At 45.8% G+C, this 24,940-nt stretch overlaps 1 protein-coding gene and 2 long non-coding RNA genes across 6 annotated transcripts in view; 1 reads left to right on the plus strand and 2 right to left on the minus strand.

Moving 5' to 3' along the window:
- Nucleotides 1-393: 393 nt before the first annotated feature.
- Nucleotides 394-24,099, plus strand: LOC123629764. The gene is made up of 3 exons (XR_006732225.1): nt 394-665; nt 7,751-8,053; nt 23,950-24,099. It is a non-coding gene; the product is annotated as an uncharacterized LOC123629764 (long non-coding RNA).
- LOC123629762 lies at nt 8,159-15,726 on the minus strand. The gene is made up of 3 exons (XR_006732220.1): nt 15,379-15,726; nt 12,590-12,721; nt 8,159-10,298 (listed from the first exon to the last, which is right to left on the minus strand). It is a non-coding gene; the product is annotated as an uncharacterized LOC123629762 (long non-coding RNA).
- The window catches only part of NME9 (NME/NM23 family member 9), a 39,646-nt gene continuing 30,435 nt past the window's right edge, over nt 15,730-24,940 (minus strand). For all 4 annotated transcript variants that reach the window (XM_045539151.1, XM_045539154.1, XM_045539152.1 and 1 more), the window contains one exon: nt 15,730-16,128. In XM_045539151.1, the coding sequence (XP_045395107.1) occupies nt 15,982-16,128 (147 nt within the window). In that variant the 3' untranslated portion in view covers nt 15,730-15,981. The remainder of the gene's footprint in view (nt 16,129-24,940) is intronic.

Below are 24,940 nucleotides of genomic sequence, written 5' to 3' on the forward strand. Positions count from 1 at the left end.
TATCATTGTCTCCAATTTTACAGATGAGGAAACTGAGGCCCGGAAAAGGTCAGAAATTTTCTAGAGGCTATTCAGCTGGGGAGTAGTGGAGCCAGGATTCAAACCCAAAATTGCTGTCTCCAGAGCCCTTGACTCCTCCCCCAGTGCCTTTTTCTTAGCAGGAAAAGTACTGGGTACGTTGAAAGTACCCCCCAAACGGAGAGGGTATGACACGTCGAAACAAATGGGCAGAACATCAGCACCCCAACAAGGCTGCTTTAAACTAGTGTCCTTAGGAGGCTGTGCACGTATTCCCAGGATGTGGCCCGGGCTCAGACCCTTTGCTCGTTATCACCTCAGGCCAAAAAGTCAGGCTCACAATCCTCCCACAGTCCCAGTAAGTATTTCCCAACAGAGTCACCTGCCTTAGACTTGACCCTCAGTTACACTTATTTGCTTCTTATCACCCCAAAAGGATGAAGATATCCCATGAAACCTGGACACAACAAAATGCATCATGGGCTCTCTCTGAGGGCAGGTCCCGGAGGAAAGCTGGCTCCGTAGGGCTCACCTTCCAGAGTCTCCACATGGAGACACCCCAGGATTTCCGGACTCCCTAAACTCCGTGGCACCCGCAGCTTGTTCCTCAGCTGGCAGCGGCAAGGATTAAGCAAGAGCCAGCACAGGTCAGCTCCTGCCCCACCTTACCTTGCCCTCTGTCTGCCTATTCTGACTTGGCAGGATTTCAGATCTTGAGACCATGAGCATATCAAGCATTTAGGCAAATATATTGGTTAAAACCCAAACATTTAGACACACATAGGTTATTACCATTTCAGAGCTTCATGTGGCCTTCTCCCAAGAATCCAACTCTCACATCGTTTGGTTTTTCCCAGGATATTCATCCCCAACCCCTTCTACCTCACCTCAGGCTCAGACCAGAGACATGGAACCCGGTGACAGGAACAGCACAGGCCAGGCCCATTTCTCCCACTGGATTGGAATGGGCTGAGTCACATGGGCTCTGGACTCCTTGGAGTTCTCAACTGGATTTGGAGGTGGTGATGACCCAACCCTCCTTTCCCCAGCTCCCCATGAAGGGGAAGGTCCTAAACTATCATCTCACATTCAAACGTGGGGCTGAGGGATTTGAGGGTCACAGCAGGCTCCAGGCAGAGGGCCCCTCTGTGCAGCCCCTGCTTCTCAGCAACCCTCTAGGGGCTTGGCATGGGGCCTATGGGGCACGGAGCGTGTGAGGGAGCCACATGTGGCCTCTGACTGGCTTTGAAGTAGGCCTCCAGAAAGTTCATTAAATTTTCCCAGTGGTTTCCATAGGGAAATGCAAAGTTCTTTTGCAATGAATATATGACTCCAAAATCAGAAGCAGCAAAAAATTTAATGAAGTATTAAAAAGCAACACTGTTACTCTGTGAAAGCACAGAACAGTTTAGTATTGATACTCAAGTTATGACCCAAATTTTCAGAAAAGGACTTTATTTAATTGAATAAGTATTTGCCAAATAATTATTACCAGTCCCCCCACACACTCAAACACAGTCACAAATTCCTTTTCACCTCAGATTTAGTAAACACCTACTCTGCCTTGATGACTTACCCTGAGGGGCTTCTATGTCTTTGTCTGAAAACTTCCACTTGGGGAAGCACCATGCCAGTTCTCCGTGGGCGGCTTCCCTGTCCCGGCGTCCATGGACAGCATTAAAGGGCGTTTCTGTGCCACACTGAGCATGGAGACTGGGAACGTTGGCAAAATATAAAAGAAACGATTGTTTCATTTGAAAAGAAATGTTTTGCTTTCTGGCAACATGATCACCAACTACCAATCAGCACTCTGCATTCCTGTGAAATCGCTTTCTCTTTGCAGGAAGTACCAAGAACAGCAGCAATGATAACAGTAGCTGACATTTGGGAATGTCTGATTTCCTTAAGTACTAAGTTTGACAGTTAATATTGTTAGAGCCGGTTTCCCTCGGCCCCGGGAACAGAAAGACAGAGTCACTGAGGCTGCAAAGGCAAAGGAGTTTTATTTTGACTAGCTCGAGCTAGGGTCCAGGTCCCAGAGCACCAACGCAGTGGTCTCTTTACAAACCAGGACCCCGCCCTGGGATAAAAACAAAGCTTTTATACTTTTTTTGCTGGCGTCTGTTGCTAGTTATTTCTGATAAGAGACTCTTTCCCAAGAGATTCCCTCCCAGGAGATTCTCTCCCCAAGGACACTCGCCCTGCACAGCCGGCCTCCCTATCAGGAAGCCACCTGCGGTGCGGTTTTTTTCTTTTTTTTAACTGCATTTGAGCATGGTTTTAGCTCTTTATCGTAATCAAGCAATAAGCAAGCAAGCTTTGTGTACAGAAGCGGAATTTGGCTGTTAGCTAAGAGCAAAAAACAAGTCACCATCAAACAAACTAAAATATTGTTTTAGTCCTACTCTACAATATCTCTGACATTTCACTTTGACACTTGTTTTTGTTTTTTTAATTGTGAAGGTACATCTTCATTCTTTTAAATGCACGTTTTGGCTTGTGATTATCTTTCAAATGTTTTTTTAGAGCAATTTTTGTGAAAACATGGATAAGTCAAAGATTCATGTTATTTTTTAATATGAGTTCTGTCATGGAACCAATGCAGCGCAGACAGCTCCACGACGGAAGTGTTTGGGAAGGACGTGGCTAATGAACACAAAGTACTTTGATGGTTTGAGAAGTTCCATTCTGGTGATACTAATCTTGAAAATGAGCCACATGGGCAACCTGAGACCAAGGTGGATAATGATGAGCTCAAACCTGTGGTGGAAGAGAATCCATTTCAACCTACATGTGAATTAGCAGCAAGGTTTGACGTTACTATTCCAACAATATTGGACCATTTGAAACAAATTGGCAAGGTCAAGAAGCCGGATAGATGGGTTCCGCATGAATTACATGAGCTTCAGAAGAGAAATCATCTCGAAGCTTGCCTTTCTTTGCTGTCATGACATAAAAGCAAACTATTGCTACACCGTATTGTTACATGTGATGAAAAATGGATTCTTTTTGACAATCACAAGCGTTCTGCAAAATGGTTGGATAGAGGTGAAGTGCTGAAACACATTCCAAAACCGAATATTCCTCAAAAAAAGCTAATGGTGTGTGTTTGGTGGTCCAGTGCTGATATTATCCACTACAGCTTCATGAAACCTGGTCAATCATGTTGCAAAAAACAATGCTGCTCAAACTACAGAAGCTGGACTTGGAAACTCTCTGTCATCCACTGTATTCACTGTGTGCCAGCTGTGAGGCTCCAGGCCCCTCTCCAGCAGCAGAACACGGGCAGCCATGCAGTCAGCTCTGGCCACGCTGAGCCTGCGTGGGAAAGCAGGCGGGCACAGTAAGTCACCTTAAAGGGATGCGGCCTGAAGCCTCCTGTGTTGTTTCTGTTTTCATTAGTTTTTATGTTTGAGTTTTTAAAAGCCTAATAAATTCTAATTAACATTTTTAACCTCCCCACCCCACTCTGAACAGTGATATAGTCAGAAAGCTGTTTTGTGTGGGTCCTTTAACCAAAGCATTTTCATTTCTCGTTTCAAAAAAGAAAAAAACTTCATGAAGTCACATACAATTAATTTAGAATTTGAGAAATTCTGTCTTGGATCCTGGGAATAAAAAGTACAAAAAGATGTACTAGGAAAAGTATGCAAATGATCTGTTTTTGAGTGTGGTACTGTCAGACTTTTGACTAGTTCAAGTAGTTCAACCTTTCTCTATCTAGGGTTGCTAAATTTAGCCACAAAAATACAGGACACCCACTTAAACTTGAATATCCGTTAAACAATGAATATTTGGCAACACTACCTTTTCCAATTAATGGAGAATGGACATGGGGGATGGGTTGCTGTATAACCGTGAGGTTGATAGTCCCCCAGCATCCTCAAAGCACCCGCATTTTCCAAGTGGAAATACAAAGAAACTGGTGGACAGGGAAGACTCAATCATGCCTCCAGTAACATAAGAAATAGCAACGATACCAAATGCCAGAAAAACAGAAGCTGGATCTTTTATATTCATTGCTGCTAGGAATGTAAAATGGTACTCTGGGAAATAGTTTGGCAGTTTCTTAAGAAATTAAACATGTACTTGCCATATGACTCAGAAATTGGACTACTGGGCATTTAACCCAGAGAAATGAAAATTATGTTCACACAAAATCCTGTACACAAATATTCCAAGCAGCTTTACTGACAATAGCCAAGAAATGGAAATGACCCAAATGTCCTTCAGTAGGTAAGTCGTTGAACTGTGGTACATCCATACCCTGGAACACTACTCAGCAATAAAAAGGAATGGACTACTGACATACAGTACCACTTGGACAGATCTCGAGGACATTGTGAGGAGTAGGGGTAAAAGCCAATCTCAAAAGTTTATGTGCTGTGTGATTGCATTTGTATGACATTCTTGCAAATACCAGAGATGGAGATCAGATTTCTGGTTGCCAGGGGTTACGGATGGGAGGAAGTAAAAGGGGTGAGTGTGATTATATGGGGTACAGGAGATCTTCATGGTGATGGAACAGTATATCTTGATTGCCATGGTGGTTGATATGCAGGTTGATATGTACACATGTGATAAAAAGACTATGGAATCACACACATTGTACCATCAAGTTCCTGGTTTTTATATTGTACTGCAATTAGGGAAGATGTAACTACTGGGCAAAACTGGATGAAGGCTACACAAGACCTCCCTGTACTATCTTTGCAACTTCTGTGAATTTATAATTATTTCAAAATACAAAGTGTTTTTTAAAAAATATTGGAAGGGCTGGAGGAGTGTGCTCCAGGCTGAGCCTCAATGGACAATTCTGAGAATACCATGAACTTGAAGGCTGCCACTGGGGTTGTGAGTTCAAGAACCACAACTGGAGCAGGGATCAGGATGTTGTCGCCGTTGTGGCTGCCTCCACTGTCACAGCCACCTCTCAGCCATCACAAAGCTGGTGACTGCGCATTGGAGTCAGAGTCCAGCCACCACGTCTGCCGCAGCAGCCATTCAGGACCCAGGAAGCTAGGAAGTGGATACTGGAGCCTGCTACAGAATACCTCTCATCTCCACCTCTTTGCCTGTGCACTGGAAATATAATTGCTAAAAGGTGCAGGAGGACAGCCTCCACCACTTCTTTCCAACCCTTCCAGGAGTGCATCCAAACGGTAGCATCCAGTCTACACCCAGAGCCCAATTGCAAGGGAGTCTGGGTAACAGAATGCGTGGCCTTTCAGTCTCTGCAGTGCAGGAAAGAAAGCTCCCTAGGAGGGTGGGGTGGAGGTTGAGCAGCCCAATCCCTGACATCCACCCTGGTCACCCACCAGCACTAGAATTGTCTTCATGTGGGGGGCAAAACTTCCATGTGGGCAGGGCAGAGGAAGGAGGCATCCATTCATTCTCCATGTGAAAATCCAAGATGCCTGGGTCCTACCCCACCGTAGTGTGTGAGTGCATGCGTCTTAAATGAGGGCAGCAGTCACGAGAACCAGGCAATCAGACGTCCAAGTACTAGTGCACCCTTAGAATTCCCTTTACGCATGGCCTCCCCAGCCATGCTCCCGTACCCAAGGTGATGCCCAGTGCACCATCACCTAGGCACATGGACACAGGGAGATGAGGCCCTGTTTCCTGGTGTTATGCAGCATCTGTGGTATGTAGTGATCCTTGCGGCAACTGTTGCTGGGAAGACATACACACAAGAAACTAAAAGTCCATATCCTCATGTCCATCAGCTCTAAGTAACTTTGTTTATCTCGTCACCTACACCTTCCACCTTAAGGTGCCCTTGGCCCGCTTGCTCTGGTGCACAGGGGCCCTCCGGAGCTCATCCTACCTCGGCCTGCCCTGGGTGGGGGGTGGGGACATGCCTGTGGGGGACTTCTCTCCACCTTCTATCTACTCTCTCCAGCACCCTCAAAAATCCAGATGTTCCCCAGGAATCTTTACTAGGAGCTGAGTCCTGCAGTGGAATTTTAGACACCAACAGTAGGTCAGTGGGGCCCAGTTAGGCTTTCCCAGCATTTCTCAGGCCACACTTCATAGGTAGCTACTTTCTCCATCTACAGGCAATCCTGGTTCTTTCTTGGAGGCCAAGCTCCTCCCATCCCCAGCACCCACCACCTCCAGGATTCCCTGGGCATCACTCCACCCTCTCCCTGCTAGGCTCTACCTCCTCCTTCTGGGCGACAGTCCTGTAGCCCAGCGCTCTCCCCACCGCACCACCTTCCAAGTCCACTGGCCCATGACCCACAGTGCTGTTTTCCTGCAAACACTGGGCTCTGCCCCTGCTGCTGTGTGAGATGTGTGGAGCCCGAGTTTCTACCTAGAGACATCTTCCTCTCTGGTTAAGTTGCCTTGGATACTCAGTGACTCTTGCCCAGTTGTTTAGACAAAACCACCCCTGAGCCCTCCCCACAGGTGGCCTCAGCTCTTAGCCTCCCTGAGAGCCTCTAGCCGCCACACCCAAATGCCACACCATCCCAAACCCCCAAATGAGCATCCCCTGAGCAACGCTAACCAGAGCCCCAGACAGGCCAGGAGAAGCCTCGCAGCACCTTGGCTGGTCCAGGATGGGAAGGAGGGACGGCGCCATGTGTAGGGGAGGAGAGGGACAGAGGAGGAACTCTGCAGTCCCCCAGGATGATCCTGAGGCCTCTACCCCGTTAAAGAGGCCTTGGGGCAGAGTAGGTGACTGCAAGGGGAGGAAAGACCAGTGTCCTGGCCAGGCAGACTGCAGAGCCAAAACTTCTGCCTAAGGCAACAAGAAAACAGTGGTCCAGGGGTGGGCATGGAGGAAGTATCTTACCTGAGCTGGCCAGCAAGCCTCAGAGGGCCAGGTGGCAGGTGCTCAGCCTCAAGAGCCCAGGCCAAGGGGAAAGTATCTCGATATGTTCTCGGAGGTCTCGCCTCCTGCATTTCCCAGTAGGCAGAGATCTTCCTTTGACCCCTTTTTGCCCACGGTGCTTTGTTTACCCTCCTGTGACTGCCCCCACGCTTTCCATAGCCTCAGTTGCAGGGGCCAGGCTTCCCAGACAGAACTCCAAGACGTGCTGACAGCCAGGCAGAGTATGGAAAACTGGGCCTGTCTCCAAACAACTGGCACGTGCGGCCACCACAGCACATGACTCTTATTCCTTCCAAATTCTGTGTTCTCCGTGACAAATTTGCTCACTAGTTGTTGAACAAATGAATGAATGTAAGAAGGAAGGAAGGAAAGATGCTATAATGGTTGGGAGCAGAGGCTCTGGCATCAGACCTGGCCTCAAATCCCATCTCCACCAGTGACCTGCTCTGTGACCTCGGGCAAGTGACTCAACCTCTCTGAGCCTTGGTTTCCTTATCTGTTAAATGACAGCAATAACACCTGCCTTGTGGGGTTGTGAGGGTTTGAGGTAAGGAACATACCTAAAGCTCTTGGCACAGTGTGAGACCACCGTAAGTGTTCAGTACGTGCCAGGTGGTTTTCATGGCTGTCCAGGAGCGAGCCTCCTCCCTCAGACAAGCTCAGTGCTGCCCTCTCAAGGCCACACAGGGCGACAAAGGTTCCAGTTAGGGATGGCGCTCCTCACAGGCTTCTCATTCCTGCCACACCCTTGGGAACACCGTGTGGCCTGGGCACCCCGCACCCCATGCCCTTCTCCTGCCAGCCCTGGGTGTGAGGTAACAGCCCTAGCTCCTGGCAACTGCCTCTCTGTGGAGGCTAAGGAATAGTGATCCTATTTCTCTCCACCCACAGGGGGCAGCATTTGCTACCTGGGATTCCTGCAGGGAGCAGGGGCGTAGCTTCCCCACCAGCTCTCTTCCCTGAGTGGACCTGAGATACGGGCTGTCTCCGTCACCCTGCAGGGAGGCCGCCCTTTCCAGTGACTCTCCAAAGCAAAAAGCCCTGAACTGGAGCATTTGCCAGTTTCCGCAGTGTAAACACCCCTCCTGTGGTGGATTCCAAGCCACCAGTGTGACATCACTGAAGGCAGAGTGGGAAAGACGTGCAGTGGCGCACGATGACATAGCGCTCCCAGCGTACAGACACACAGCAGAGGTACGTAACCTCGAGATCTTAGATGATAGCAAAATGTAGTAAAATAGTTAAAGTGACATATTTTGAATACTTATTACTTTTGTTTTAATGCAATTTAGTGTAATTTTATCTCATTAAATTTTTTAGTAATGGCTGTTTTACAACATAAGGTCTTGCAAACCAGTGTGAACAGGCTACAGCATCCCACTGTGGCAGGGTGAAAAAACGGCTCTCCAAAGAAGCACTCCCTTCCTAGTCCCCAGAATCTATGAACAGTATCTTAAATGGCAAAAGAGTGGATATGATTTTATTAGGCAAAAGATATGTTTAAGTTAAGGATCTTGAGAGGAAGCGCTTCTCCTGGACTAAGTCCAGTGACAAGTGTCATTACAAGAGAGAGACAGAGGGAGATTCGTCACAGATAGATGCAGAGGAGAAGGCGACGTGAGAACAAAAGCAGGGACTGGAGTGATGCAGCCACAAACCCAAACCACCAAGGAATGCCAGGCGGCCCCTGCAAGCTGGAAGATGCAAGGAACACACTGTCCCCGGAGCCTCAGGGGGCAGCACCAACCTGCTGATACTTGATTTCAGACTTGCCTCCAGAACTGTGAGAGAATAAACTTCTGCTGTTTCGAGCCACCCCGTTGGTGGTTATTTGCCAGGGCAGCCTGAGGAAGCGAATACACCCTCTGACAACAAACCTCAGATATGTGTCCCGCCCTCAAGCAAACCCAAGCCAATTGCTGATGTTTCTTTGCAGAGAGATTTCTTCTTTTAGATTCCAAGCTGAGTTAAACCTCCTCTCTTTCCTGAGTCGTCTGAATTCTATCAGTCTCCAAGCTCTCCTTTTGGAGGGATATCATTCAGGTTTCTCCAGAACAGACTATTGCTTAGCTCTGAAATACTTTGTAGAAATGTGCCATCCCAATTTCCAAACTGCCTGGTGTTTTCACTAACACCAGAGAGGGTCCACCTTTTCCTTAACAGCAAAGGCTCGAAAAATGTTGTCCCTGGACCAGCAGCACCAGCAGTCCCTGGAACTTGCTAGAAATGCAGGTTCTCAGACCACACCCCAGACCTTCTGAGTCAGAAACTCTGGGGGTGGGGACAGCAATCTGTGTTTCACCGAGATGTCAAGATGATCCTGATGCTGGCTCAAGTTTGCAGCTACAGCTACAGACTGATGGTTTCAGGATCCTCCTGGGCTCTCAGACTCAGCAGCAGGCTGGGAGTTGATGTCTAGGAGGTGAGGCGGGGGTGGCCCAGAGCTCCTGCACTGAGGAGGCTGCTTGGGGCTCCAAGGATGTGAACAGCCACTGCAGCAATCAGAGAACAAGGGAGAGACCTGCTCCTCCCAGGAGGGGCTGCCCTTCCAGCCTGGATCTAGCCCTGCCATCCAGACACCTCGTGGCCACTTCTGGCCACATCTCCTGAACACCTCTCTCAGCCACGGGTGCACTCACACTCTGGATCGGCCACAGCCTTTCTGTGCCTTTGAAACGCAGAGTGCCTGGAGCTGGGGGCAGAGGAGGACTAGCAGCCTCACTTCCTGCTTCTACCATAGCTGACCGTGTCTGCCCAGGCTGGCCTGCAGGATGGCAGAAATCAGCCAAGTCTCAGGCTGGGGAGACATGGGGGCCAACTCCTCACATCCCTCTGCCTCAAGGGGGGTGAATGGGCGGAGGGGCTACTTGGCTTCTTTCTCATCTCTAGGCTCCCTACCCTGACTCGGGAAACACCCATCTGACCTCCTGCTGAGGGTGAGGCCACGGCTGGGGCAGAGGAGCATTGCCACCGCCCCTCCAGGGAAGATCCATCGCCTACGTCCTTGGCCGCTACGTCCTTGGCCAAGGCCTTCCTGTCCCAGGACCTCAGGACCCTTGTCTGCAGAACAGGGGTTTAAGCCAAGTCAGGATGGCTCAAAGTGGATCCTTAAGGAACATCAATAGATGTTATAACAAACAACAAGACGACAAACAAAACAAAACAAAAACAAAAACACCAAAAGGAGGGTTCCTTGACAAAAGAAGTTTAGGAAGCGCTGCATTGATCGGGGCTCTGGCCTCAGCCTCAGAGCCTTTCAGATGCTGCTGTGGCTGCGTCTCCAAGATGCGCACACCCAGGGCCGCCTCCTTGCAAACTTCTGAAGTCGAGGGTCTTGGGGATCCCTTGGGAATCCATCCATCACCACAAGTAAGAGTCTGCTGCTGCCATCTGTGTGGCATCAGGCAAGTCACCCCCACTCCTGGCCATGGTTCTTCATCTGTAGGGAGCAGATAATAACATCGGGGTTGTTGTAAGGCATCCATGGGATCATCCGTGTAAAACCTTTAGCATTAGTTATTACAGGTCTGTCCCAAATCGCATACGCAAACCGTGGGGCCAGACATGATTCGGAATTCTGAGGTTTTCAGATTGAGAAAGGTAGTATGGTGCGCGTGTTGTGTATTGTGCAATGCCTTCCGCAGGGTCTGAGGTTACACCCAATAACCAGACACACTGGTACTTCTGCAGTGAACTGTATGAATATTCACACTAAGTGAGACTTAAGTTTTGGCATCAAACATACTAAAAAGCTTTTGATTTTCAGAGCTCTGGGGATTGTTGGAACTGCATCTAGAGGACGGGAACCTGTGTACTAGCGTCAGCCCTTCCAGCTTGGAAACTGCATGATTTTCCTTGGAAAATGGGACCTTGCTCACTGACAGGAAGAGTCTGGCTTGGTGTTTTCAAAGGGAAACTCTTCACACACACACACACACACACACACACACAGCCCATTTGCTTTGGGGTGCAGCAGGTACGGGTTGGGCCAGCAACTGTGATCACCCTGGCAGGGCCCCCACCCCCTTTCTTAAGGCCAATTTGCTGAGGCTGAGCAGAACCCCCAGCCCACCACATGCACTGCAGACCCCATGGCAGCTCTGGCCCCAAAGCCACTTCGAAGGTTGATGGGAACCCCCTGATTTGCCAACCTGGCTGTTTGCTTTGTTTGACACATGGTTCCTGTTCCAGAGATAGTGGCTGGGGGTAGAGGGAGGGCACAGGCAAGCAGCAAGCGCCGAGGCTGAGAGGTTTTTCTGAAAAGGGTAATAGTGGATGAAGTTTCAAGTTTGCCGGAAAGACGTAGTTAATGGACTGAGCTGTCTTTGACAAGCAAAGAGCCAAATGCATGTGAATGTGCTTGGCTGAGAGTTGCTGTTTGCTGTTCCCTGCTCCAGGGAACTGGCCCTGCCATGTCATTGGCTCTGAATCCAAAGGAATTGCCAAAAGAGGAACTGTCAGAGTGGCTGGGGAGGGTGGCGGGAGCATCTTTTAGTGTTGGTCTTGGGGGCAAGATTTGCTACCACAGTTCCTGCTGGGTTTGAAGTCTCACCCTTCCACCTACAAGCTGGGTGACCTCAGGCAAGTTACTCACCCTTTCTGTGCCTCACCTGTAAAATGGAGATAATGGCAATCACACTCACCCATGGGGTTATGGGACGTTAAATGCTTTGATCCATGTAGACCACCTGTCACAGGGAGCCTGCCCCCCACCAAGAGGGAGGAAGAGGCCAGTGTTGAGGGGAATGCCCAGAAACGGTGTCTTTCCTGGGGGCGCTAAGGAGGGAGACCTGGGCTCTGTCTCACAGTGCCACAGGTGCCCAACCTGGGAGGGGCTGCTCTGTGTCTGCCCACGTGCCCTGTCTGTGCTGAGCAGACCTGTTCACATCAGGACACAAAGAAGCTTGGTGGACACTGGGGCCTCGTTCACTGACAGGAGGAGTCGGGCTTGGCATTTTCAAAGGGAAACTCTTCATACACACACGTGCACACACACGCACAAATACCAGCCAACCCACCTGCCAGGCAGATGTACCCTCCTTGCCCACTTCCGACCTATTTCAGTGTAAAGGAAACCTGCCCTCAGGAGGTGACTCAGTGTGTCTGCCCTGTCGGGTGCCAGGCCAGCTGCCCTCACCTGGATTACCATCTGACTTGGCTGGATTCTCACAGCCATGTGGTGTGCAAATCAACAAAGACCACCCAAGTTAGAAGCAGGTGCTATAGCGAGGGAGTCAGCACCACCACTTGGGTGTGGCAGATTCTCCAAGGCAACCAGGGGAGTGGGAAAGCTCGTTAATGGAACAAGGGGAAGGCTCCCGGGGATGGGAGGCTGAGGCTTTGGCACGGGGGAAGCTGCGAGCTGCCATGTGAGTGGTTAGGGGAGCACACCTAGTGTTCTCAGCTTGGTCCCTAGTTGGAAGGAGGCACAAAAATTGGGAAGCCGACAGTCATTGGCCAAGTCCTCAACCTACTGGGCTGATGCTGCTGATGTTGTGGCTTGGTTTTCTGGGCTGGTGGCTACAGAAGCGGTGGGTTAGGGTTCTGTTGTTATATATACTCTGGTCATTGTCCACTTGTATGTTCAGTCTCTAAATGGTAAGACAGTATTAGCTCTGTTTTTCTCAAAACGGCTAGTTAAGTCACAAAGTAGAATGGGTTTCTTCCTGACGTGAGAGTCCCAACTCCGCTCTGGCAATGAAATGTTTCTTGGTATTCCTTTCCCCTTACCATTTTCTAGGGTGACAAGTGTCTCACTCTCACCAGGTCCGTCACGCACAAGGCAAAGCAGGGACTGTTGAATAGAAACTGGTTGAGTCCAGGAGGAGCAGCATCACTTGATAAGGGCATCCTTGGGAAGAACTGAGAACAAAGGGAGAAAAGAGAAGGAAAAACAAGAAGTTAAAGGAAGACAAACATATTGGTCACCTTAAGAGAAATGCCTCAACTGTCTCAAGCCAGACTCCCTCTTCCGAGGGCTTGAGTCTTGCTCAGGACACTTGTGCCTTCCCAAGCCCACTGAGTAAGCCAGGCCTGCTGGGTGACCGCAGGCTCCCGCTGCCCGTCTCCCACACTAGCCTGGAAGCTCCTCGAAAAGGTTGTAAAGGATCTAGTGAAACGCACAGGGCCCTGATGGTTCTATGGGAGAGTCCTGTAAAAACTTTGAGGAATAAATGATTCCTATTTAAATTATTTTGAAGCATTAAAAAGACGACAAATTTCTGGATTTATTCTGTGAGGCCTACTTAAATTTAATTGTAAGACAGCCATGGAAGGCCCAAAAAAAGGAAAACCTTAGGCTGTATATGAATATATATGCAAAGATTCTAAATAAAATATTGTCAAGTTAAATCCTACAGTCCCTAAAAGATTAATATAGCTCAGCCAAATAAGTTTATTCTGAGAATATAAAGATTTTTCAGCATTAGAAAATGAAAGAGAAAAACTGTATCCCATTCTTGAGTTTTGAAAAGTTCTTTCAGAAAGCTAAGGAAAAAAAGAAGTTTCCTTAACTTGAGGAAATATATTTATCTGAAATGATTTCTTTAAACCTGATAATAGTCAATGGTGAAACCATAGAGGTGTTCCCATGAAAGTCAGGATGAAGATGAGGATGGTTGCTATTGTTGCTATTTTTATTCAACTCTCCTCCAGAGAGATCCCAACCAAAATAAGAAGACAACAGAAATAAATGAGAGATGTGCATAAACACACCCCCACACAGATTTGTGAAATAAAAATGTAAAATTATCCTTATTTAAATATATATTTTTCTACTTAAAAACTCTAAGATATGCATTTAAAAATCTATCTAGAAAAAATCTAATGAACCAAAGAACTCATTCTCAATGGCAGTAAAAATTATGAAATATTTTTTAAATGAGCTTATTTGTTGAAGAGAACTTTAAAATGTTACCAGAAGTTATCAAAGAATAGGTGGATTGATAAACCGAGTTCCTGAATGAGAGCACTCAGTATTCAAATGTCAGATTTCCACTAATTAATCTATAAATCCAACACAATCCCCAACAAAGCTCCAGTGGGATTTTGAGGACACTGGGAGAGGGGTGACATGCTTCACGGACTGGCTTTATCATATGAAAGACAAATGCACAAAAATAGCAAAGAAAAAAAAAAGTAGAATAAAATGATGAGAATTTGCCCTACCAGATAGCAAAGAAATAAAGTAACTTTAATTAAGACAGTGTTCTATTCACCTGGGAACTGAAAAAATATATCAAAACAGAAGTTTGCAAACGGACCTCTGTGCATATGAGAACTTCGTATATGATGAGAGCATATTTTTAGAGCAGTAGAGAAAGAATAGACTATTGAACAATGATGCTGGAACAACTGACTATCCATTTGGGGAGAAATGAAACTTAAGTTAGATCTCTAATTTGCACCATTCTCAAATATAAATTTTATATGGATTTAGAATGAATATAAAATAAATACTGTATAAATACTGAATAAAACATAGGAGATTATTTCAATAACCTTCCAGTAGTGACAGCCTTCCTCAGAAGGCATGAAACTTGGAAGATTTAAAGGGAAAGATAAACAAATTTGACTACGTGAAAATTAACATTCATGAAGCAAAAGGCTTCATGAACAAAGTTAAGCGACAAATGACAGACTGGAAGAAAACATTTACAGCATGTCTAACAGAGAAAAGATTGATTACACTCATTAGATTCAAAGATCTCCAATAAATTAACAAGGAAAGGACAAACATCTAAAAGAAAAGAAAATATAAATGACTGGTAAATAAGTGGAACAATATCTCCATTAGTCATTAAGGAAATGCAGTTTTTAACATAGGTTTCTGTTATCAGATGGATAAAAAACAAAAATGTCTGAGAATATCAAGTGTTGGTTAGGGTGTAGGGAAACGGTCAGTTGCCTACCCTCTTGGTTGACACGCCTGTAATCCTAGCCCTCTGGGCGGCCGAGGCAGGTAGATCGCTCTAGGTCAGGAGTTCGAGACCAGCCTGAGCGAGACCCCGTCTCGACTAAAAATAGAAATAAAAATTATCTGGACAACTAACAATATATATAGAAAAAATTACCCAGGCATGGTGGCACATGCCTGTAGTCCCAGCTACTCGGGAGGCTGAGGCAAGTAGGATCGCTTAAGCCCAGGAGTTTGAGGTTGCTGTGAGCTAGGCTGACACCATGGCACTCACTCTAGCCTGGGCAACAGAGTGAGACTCTGTCTCAAAAAAAAAAAAAAAACCAAAGGCAAAACAACAGAAAAAGTTATCATTTTCAAAATTTAATATTCTCCTCCTCCAAATCTTCCCTTTGCCTTTTTTGTGATCAGAAAAATCAATAGCAATGATACGAGGTTTCACAGGGATTCCCTTCTGAACAAACTGGTTATTACCTTGGACAAAAGAGAACGCTCACACTACTTCTCACTAAATCAAAGAAAATATGCCATTCACAATTGTTCAATGTATTAAAGCAATACAAGATAAATCAATAGACTAAAATACAGTCAGTTCTCCACTCACCTTTTTCTCCTGGTTAGCACAAGGATTCATAACTAGAAACTTCCGAATCTAGGACAGTGCGGTTCAGTTTCCACCTTGTGTCTCCTGCTCTGCAAACTGCAGAAAGTCAACTAACAAGACAAGCCAGGTTTGAATGATCCCTCGACATCCATCTATTCTCAAGAAAGGCCTGAAAGGCAATAGAATACCCATCTGGAATATTCTATCTCCTTAACAAAATGATCTATTGAGACCTTGAGGTAAAAATGAGCCGGGAACGTAGGTCAGACAACCTAATGAGGAGCTTTCAAGTCCAGAAGCACTCAGAAGGATGAAAGCTTCCAGAGAATTGGAACTATGGATCCCTAGAAATTAAGTTACTTCACAAAATAATTCAAATGTATTTGAATCTCCCATATTGGGACCATAATGTGTGATGACGTAGGAAAAAAATTTTTAAAAGGCATTGCTGAAGGGGTGAGAGCCCGGGTCGGATTTCAGGGCAAGCAGCACTGGGTGATGGCTCGCTGGGCTGTAAAGCATAAAGAAAATCCGTACTGGGGAAGAAAGGGGACTCGGTGGGGGCAGCGGGGCCCTCTTGTCTCCAGGGCTCCAGGCCCTGCTTCAGCTCACTCTACTGTGGCTCAGATGCCTCTGAAGGCCGCGGGCTGCTTCTTGCCAGCTGCCACCCGGAGCTGTGAGTCCACGCCTGGCCGACCTCCCACTCCGTGTTGTCAGGGTCCGGGGAGCTCTGGGTCTTCTTACTCTCCACTGCAAAGGCAAGGACACATTTGAAAGGTAGTTATGAAAATACTCTCAGGTATTTTGAAATGTGCAGTATATTCTCATTGACTCTTGCACCCTGCTGTGCAACAGATGTCAGGGCTTCTTCCTCCTGTCTGTCTGAAGCTCTGTGACCTGTGACCAACGACCCATGCCCTTCCTCTGCCATCCCCCAGGCTCTCATGACCATCAGGCTACTGTACTTCTGTGAGGTCAGCTTTGCAGATTCAACATGTAAGTGACATCATGCTGCATTTGCCTTTCTGAGGTGATGGATATGTTAATTAGCTTGATGCCACCATTCCACATAGTGCACATGTATATAAACTTCACATTGTACCCCATACATGTATGCAACTGTGACTTGTCTATTAAAACTAATATCAGTAAAACCATAATAAATAAAATAGATGCAGGAAGCATGGCTGGACCACCCCACATACTTGCTCTTGCTGCTTCAGCTGTCCACATTCCCTGGTACCACCTTGTTTAGCCTTCTGTGGCAGGTCTTTCCAGCCAGCAGGATACAGCAGATGTTCAACATAAAGTTGGCAAATTTCCTAGTGAGCCCATTCCATCCCTGGCCCTCCTCAGAGGGAGAGGTCGAGGTCCTCCCATCTGGCTGCACACCCTAGAGAGAGCTGGCTTCCCCGGAGGTGGATGTTTCCTGGGAAGAGGTGTGTCCTCCTTGCTCTTTCCCATGGCTGCTGGTGCTGTGGGTGGAAGGGAAGACCCTGGGGCCATGCTGGGGGGCTGTGCTTGGATCAGGACTTGTCTGTAGGCCAGGTAGAGGACTGGCAGTCACTGTGACTTTCCTGCTCACCTCGGGCATCTCCTGCCCATTGATCTAAATGCCCCTCATAATTTGAAGGAAAGTGAGACTCTCTGGAGTCAAGGGTCACGAACTGTTTCAGAAATGTTTTCAATTCCTCCTAGAAGGAAATAGGTGTGTCATACCTTCCATGTATGATGTTGCTTTTAAGGTCCCCCCAGTTCTCTCCATCAAATGGCAGAGTCTTGGCTGTCATGGTGTGGAGCACAACCCCCAAGCTCCACATGTCTACCTCTGGTTCCATGTAGTTCTCATTCAGGAACTTCCAGGGCACCAAAACAGGGAGTTCCACAAAAGCTTTCCAGCTTGATCCCTTCACTAAATGTCATGGCAAATTCAAAGTGAGCTCACTTGATACTGTCATTGTCATCAAGTAGGATGTGGGTCTTCAGGTCCCTATGGATAATGTGGTTCTCGTGGCACTACTGCATGGCAGCCAGGATCTGTCGGAATTTGGCCCTAGCCTATCCTCCTCCCAGAGGCCGTGTCTCAGTATATGCTGGAAAAAGTCTGACTACTGGAACATTCTGTTATTAAATAGAGGGTGTCTTCCAACAGCTTAAGGATGTTTGGATGATTCCGGTTCCTCATGGCTTTGACCTCCGTATTGACAGGTCATGGAGGCTCTGATTGGACACAATTTGATGGCTACCTGGGTCCCAGTAGGAAGGTGCCGGGCCAGCATCACCTTGCTGAAGCTGCATCAGCCAATTTTCTTCAGAAGCTTATAATTGTTAAGCACCTCAGTGGACAAATTGGAAGCCACTCTCTGCTGCTTGGTCACCTCTATCTATGCTAACTCTACAGTAGTTATGCTAAGTAACTAATGAGCAATAGCAACTACCTACCTAGGCTAGGAATACTAACAATGCTGGCTATGTGAACCAGGCCAACAATACCATTGGTACTAACTATGCTCACAATACTAAGTACACTGTGCTAACACTAGTGACAGACAATACTAACTGTACTAACTACACAGACAATGCTAAGTGTAAAGTCTCCCTATGATCAAACTCTACAAGTCACCAGCGGCTTCCTGGGTGATAAGGACTGGTTATGGAATTACTAAAACCCAGGCTAAACCTAGGTTTTAATAATTCTTAGGTTTTAGTAATTCCATAACAATGGCTCTTTCTGAGGTCAGAGCAAGAAATGGGCTAATTAGGGCTGGGGGTAACCCAGAGTGGTTTGTTCCCTTTTTGGTCATAAGAACATTTTCCTCTTTGAAGAAAACAAGTGTTTTTTGTTCACATGGTTATAGAGATTGATATTAAAGTCTACAGCCATACCACACTGAATGCGCCCAATCTCGTCTGATCTTGGAAGCTGAGCAGTGTTGGGCCTGGTTAGTACTTGGTTGGGAGATTGATATTTAGTTTATTAGAAATTTAAACCTATACAATGCTTCAGGGACCTTTCCATTTAGCAGGAGTTCACGGTGCAGATGAAGAAAGATTTCTCATGCAGAAATTAAGATATAAATGTGAAAAAAGTTTATTTTATGCTTTAGAGGGACAGATAGAATGACAGAGAGAGAAAGAGAGAAAGTAGGGGGAGAGAGCAGAGAGTTGAAGTGGCATCCCAAAGAAAGAGAAGGGAGATGCCAGCAGCAAGGCCAAGTGGCTTTCTGCTTTTATGGGTACAAAAGGAAAAACAGTAATTGTTGTAGAGTAATTAACAGGTAGTGGAAAAACATCAAGTTGTCTGTTTTTATTGTTTCTTCTGTTCCTGGAGACTTGGTTATCTCTGAAATATAGTCAGGCTTATCACAGGGGATGTGCTTTTTGCCCCTAGATATGGTTTAGGGCAGGAAATGAAGGCCTGGAGTTTACCCCCCTGCCCTCTAGTCCAGGAGCTTTTTCAGGAACACTTTTAGGCTACAGAAACAAATTCTAAAGGCTGTGAGCTGGTGAATATGGAGAGAAAGATTTACATTTACTTTCTTTTGGCTCTTTTCTGATGTTTGTGAAAACAGTTCCAGCAGGTTGCCTGCCAGCAGAGAGAGCTCATAGGATTGATCTTTAGCTGTCATTAGAAAATTAGGGGATTGGATATTTTCCTATTATTTCACCAAGGCCTTCCTTACAGTTTGAAAATCTGTGATATCTTTAGGCTCCTAAAGACCTCATAATGTCTATACTTGAAATATTCCATTTCTTTTTCTTTAAATTCTGACTGGTGTCAGAGTGATCCTAAAACATAGCTGACAGATAACATGATACTATCAAATTGTCTTCTGTGGTGTGTGATACACAATAAGGTCCATGATTAAGAGCTATAGAACTTCCAGGATGATAACTGTCATCATAATTAGCCCACACAATCATCAGATTTGTCATCAAAAACCTCAGAGGCCAGGGAAAGAGACAAGATGGCGGACGAGAAACATCTGCAGCCAGAGTATCTCTGCAAGAAGGAACAATTTTAGATGAATTTGAAAAAACCAAACAGGCAGAGAACATAGATTGGATGAATTTCAGAAGGAAGGGTCCCTGAACCTACAGGAGACTCCACAGGAAGAGGTTGCGGGACAGAACTGGAAGGAGAAAGGTATCGGCAGGTCCCGAGCTGCTGGGGACACCTGCTGCCACCAGCATAGAGACGGCTACCATCAGTGACCGGTGAGCCTCTTGTGGACAGGGTACCGGGCTCCCAGCTCCCTGGAGCCATGACCTGCCCCACAGACCCCAGCCGATCGGCAGGCACCATATTGCTTCATTCTCCCCTTTTCCTCTCCTACCTGTGGCTGCCGAGAGAGACAATTTAGCCACCACCTGGAGGCATCCACAAGGAATGGGACCTTTTCATTTGGGGCTCTGCAGCAGAATGAGGGGTACTCAGACTGTGAGCTCCCTACCTGCCAGCCCTCCCTGGTAGTGCTTGCCTGGTGACTCCAGTGTAGCAGGCAAACCCTGAGACAGAGAGACATTGATCTAGCTTGGGCATCCCGTGGGTGACTTGAGACCAGCATTCTTCTCCCTGGCAAGGCCACTGATTCATCTCTAGTGCCCAGGGGACAGGCCTGCAGGCCAGATCCCGTACAACCAGGTCTTGACTGAATTGTCAAGGGGCACAGAAGGGGTATTTGTGACCTAGTCTACTGAGGTGTGTGTGCCTTCAGGGGCAGATCAGAGTGGGTCCTAGCTGCAGCGTGCTAAAGAGGAAACCCTACTCCCATGAAAGGGCCATGCTCCCAGCTCAAGCCAGGATCCTGGGAAGGGAACTTCCTGGCTCACATCACAGTCAGGGGAGCTCCACTGGCTTGAGGTCTTGCCTGCTGGCAGAGGCCCAGGAGAAACTGAGGAATAGGGGAGGCTGCAAAGGAGCGAGGCCTGCTCCAGACTGCCAGTCTCAGGCAGCCCCACCCCCACACGCAGACTTTTCGGCTTAGTGGGCCCATTTCAGCTCATCCCTGGGAGGTTTGCCCAGCAGCAGAGAACAGAACTTTGATGCCTGCTAACAGCATTTGTGGAGCTTGAGGGCAGGCTCACCCAACACAAGCCTTGCCCAGCCTCACTCCCCCATCTCCTCCTGCTGAGGTGGAGAATAAGGACACACCTAGAAATCCTTGGACTCCACCCACCACCTGAGGAACTCAAGTGCCTCTCCAGAGGAAAAAGAGCTGGTTATGGGACCCGAAAACATTGCAGCTAGCTCCTCCCAGCAAGGGCCACCTACTGACAGGGAGGTTGATTTACATGCCCTTTTACTGTATTTACTGACTCATCACACAGGGTGTGGTTGAGTCTCACCTACAAACACCACCTACTGGCTCAGAGTAAACTGGGCGTGTCATTATCTAAATGAGAATCCAAAGGTAAGAAGCAACAGCTGCTCCATATGGGAAGGAATCAGCAAAAGAACTCTGGAAGTATGAAGAATCAAAGTGAAAGGACACCCCCAAAGGGGAACACCAGCTTTCTAGCAATGGATATCAACCAAATTCAGAACACTAAAATGACAGAAGAAGAATTTAAAACATGGATTGTAAGAAAACTCAATATATGAAAGAGGAAATGGATACCCAACACACAGAAACCACACACACACATACACACACACACACACACACACACACACACACACAGACACACAAATCCAGGACTTGGAAGAAAAATTCACTAAAGAAATTGAAATATTAAAGAAAAATCAAGTAGAACTTCTGGAAATGAAGAATTTATTCAAAGAATTACATAACACAGTGGGAAGCCTCAAGAATAGGGTAAATCAAACAGAAGAAAGAATCTCAGGGATTGAAGATAACACCTTTCAATTAAAAAAGTCAGTTGTAGAGATAGAGCAGGTAAATAAGAGAAAAGAGCAAAGCCTACAAGAAATGTGAGATTATGTGACAAGGCCTAACATGAGAATTATAGACATCCCTGAGTGTGAAGAACAAAATACACAAAGGTTGGATAAACGGATAAACGATTTGAGGATATAATGGAGGAAAATGTCCCTTGCCTTGCTAGAAATCTAGATATCCAAGTACAAGAAGCTCAAAGGACTCCTGGGAGATTCATTGCAAACAGGAAGACACCATGACCCAAAGTCATCATAGAGGCCAAAATAACCACGAAAGAGGCCCTCCTACAAGGTGTAAGGTGAAAGCAGCAGGTAACCTACAAAGAAAACCCATCAGACTAATTGTAGACTTCTTTACTGAGACCTTACAAATCAGAGGAGACTCAGGCTCCATTCTCACTCTTCTCAAATGGAATAATGCCCAGCCTAGAATCTTGTATCTTGAAAAACTAAATTTCTTATATCAAGGAGAAATAAAGACCTTCTGAGACAAGCAAAGACTGAGGGAATTCATCAAGACAAGACCTGCCTTCCAGGAAGTACTCAGAACAGCATTACACACAGATCAGCACAATAAACACTCACCAGTGTACAATCATCCAAAAACTAAAGATCAAAGGCCAGACACCACAATGGCTCAACAGACAAAACAAAGCAAAAAAGTTGGACTTAACAGGATGAACAGAGAGATCTGCCCCACTTATCAATTCTTTCAATAAATGTGAATGGTTTGAACTGCCCACTAAAGAAACATTGGCTGGCTGAATGGATAAATATACACAAGCCAAGTATCTGCTGTCTTCAGGAAACCCGTCTAACCCACAAGGATACATTCAGACTCAAGGTGAAGAGATGTATAACAATATTCCATGCAAAGGGAAGCCAAAGGAAAGCTGGCATAGCAGTGCTGATTTAAGATAATTTAGTCTTCAAATCAACAAAAGCAATGAAAGACAAAAATGATCACTATGTAATAGTGAAAGGTACAATTCAACAATTAGACATAACAATTCTAAGTATTTATGTACCTAACTCAGGTGCACTGAGATTGATATATCCTACTTGATCTAAACACAATGATAAACAGCAGCACTGTAATAGCCAAGGACTTCAACATCCCTCTGACAGAACAGATCCTCCAAACAGATAATAAACAAAGAAACAATGGACTTAAACAGAACACTGAACAAAAGAGCCTGACTGACATTTACAGAACATTCTACCCCAAAACCACTGAATATATGTTTTTCTCATCAGCTCATGGGACATTCTCTAAGATTGATCATATCCTAGGCCACAAAGCATGTCTCAACAAATTTAAGTGTTAAAAAAGATACCATACATCCTCTCAGACCACAGTGGAGTAAAATTAGAAATCAACTCCAACAAAAACTCTCACATTTACACAAAGTCAAGGAAACAAAACAACCTACTGCTGAAGGATTATTGGGTTAAGGAGGAAATTCAGATTGAAATTAAAAGATTCTTTGAACTAAATGAAAAAGGTGACACAAGTTGTCAAAATCTGTGGGACACAGCTAAAGCAGTCCTGAGAGGAAAATTTATATCCACAAATGTCAACATCCAAAAGACAGAAAGATCACAAATCAACAATTTAATGAATTGTCTCAAAGAACAGGAAAAGGGTGAGCAAACCAAGCCCAAACCCAGCAGAAGAAACAAAATAACAAAGATCAGAGCAGAACTAAATGAAATCAATAATAAAAAAAACTACATGGAAGATTTAATAAAACAAAAAGAAGTCATTCATTGAAAAAATAAACAAAATTGACATGCCTCTTGTTACATTAATGAGAAACAGAAAAGAAAGGACCCTATTACGCTCCATCAGGAATGAAGAAGGAGAAATTACAAATGATACCACAGATACAAAATATCATCTATGAATACTATAAAAACCTCTATGCACATAAATGTGAAAATGTAGAGGAAATGGACAAACTCTTAGAAACACACAGCCTCCCTAGGCTTAATCAGGAAGAAGTAGAATTCCTGAACAGACCAATATCAAGTACTGAAATTGAAGCAGCAATAAAAAAACCATCGTAAAAAGAAAATCCTGGACCAGATGGTTTCACACCCAAATTTTGACAATGGGTGTGGAGGTTCATGCCTGTAATCCTAGAACTCTGGGAGGCTGAGGTGGGAGGATATCTTGAGGTGGGACGTTCAAGACCAGCCTGAGCAAGAACAAGACCTAGTCTCTACTAAAAATAGAAAAAAAATTAGCTGGGCAATTAAAAATAGAAACAAACAAACAAACAAAAATTAGCCATGCATGGTTGCAAGTGCCTACAGTCCCAGCTACTCAGGAGGCTGAGGCAGGAGGATTGCTTGCACCCAGGAGTTTGAGGTTGCTGTGAGCTATGCTGACATCAGCATAGCTCTCCTCTAGCCTGGGCAAAAAAGTGTGACTGTGTTTCAAAAAAAAAAAAAAACAATAAATGTTGGTGAAGATGTAGAGAAATTGGAACTCTTGTGCACTGATGAAGGGAATGTACAATGGTGTCACTGCTGTTCAAAATAGTATAGTGGTTCCTCAGAAAATTAAAGAGAATTACTATGTGATCCAGCAATCTCACCTGTGGGTGTATACCCAAAGGTATTGAAAGTGCAATCTCAAAGAGGTATTTGTCCACTCATGGCAGTGTTGTTCACAAGAGCCAAAAGGTGGAAGAAATCCAGGTGTTCACCAGTGATGAATGGGTACAGCGAATGTGATCTATCCATACAGTGGACTGTTATTCAGCCTTGAAAATGAAGGAGATTCTGTTACATGCTACCACATGGATGAACCTGGAGGACATTGTGCTGAGTGAATAAGCCAGTCACCAAAGGTAAATACTGTCAAATTCCACTTATATGAGGTACCCAGAGTAGTCAGATTCATGGAGACAGGAAGTAGAAGGGTGGTTGCGGGAGGTGGGGGAGCATGGGAATCAGGGACTTAATGCTTATTGGGTACAGAGTTTCAGTTTATGGGATGAGCTGTGTAGGTAAACGGTGGGGATGTTTGCGCAACAGTGTGAGTGGACTTCACGCCATTGAACTGTGCACGTAAAAGTGCAAGGCTGGGAGGTTTTTTGTTATGTGTATTTTATCATAGTCAACATAAATAAGGTTTGAAAAATTTAATGAAACCATTAATGGAAAATAAAGGCAGCGATGTAGGGCAACTGTTAGTAGCAGTTTCAATTGATGGAACAACTTTGAGAAAGATATTTGGCAGTAACAATGCGGGCCCCGTGGCCTAGGAATCTCACCTTTAGGGACACACCCAAGAGATATGCCTAAGTGTGTCCCCAAAAAGGAAGGTACACAGATGTTCTTAGCAGTCCTGTGGATCAGAGCCCCAAACTGGAAGGAACCGAAGTGTGCACAGTAGCATGGGTAAATCTGTTGCTCTGTATTCACACAGCAGCATAATACATAGAAAAGTGGATAAAGCATGTACAATATGCAACAAATGAGGAATCTCATGAACAATATTGAGCTGAGGAAGCTAATACAGAAGAGTTTATGCTCAGGGGTTTCCTTTACAGAAACTACAGCATCGAGCAAAATTGAGCTGTGCTGGGAAAAGTCAGGGTAGTGGTTTCCTTGGGGCAGGGGAGAGACATCAGATGGGTCTCCAGGAGA

Source organism: Lemur catta, chromosome 1 (assembly GCF_020740605.2).
Source record: "Lemur catta isolate mLemCat1 chromosome 1, mLemCat1.pri, whole genome shotgun sequence".
In the NCBI taxonomy this organism is placed as follows: domain Eukaryota; kingdom Metazoa; phylum Chordata; class Mammalia; order Primates; family Lemuridae; genus Lemur; species Lemur catta.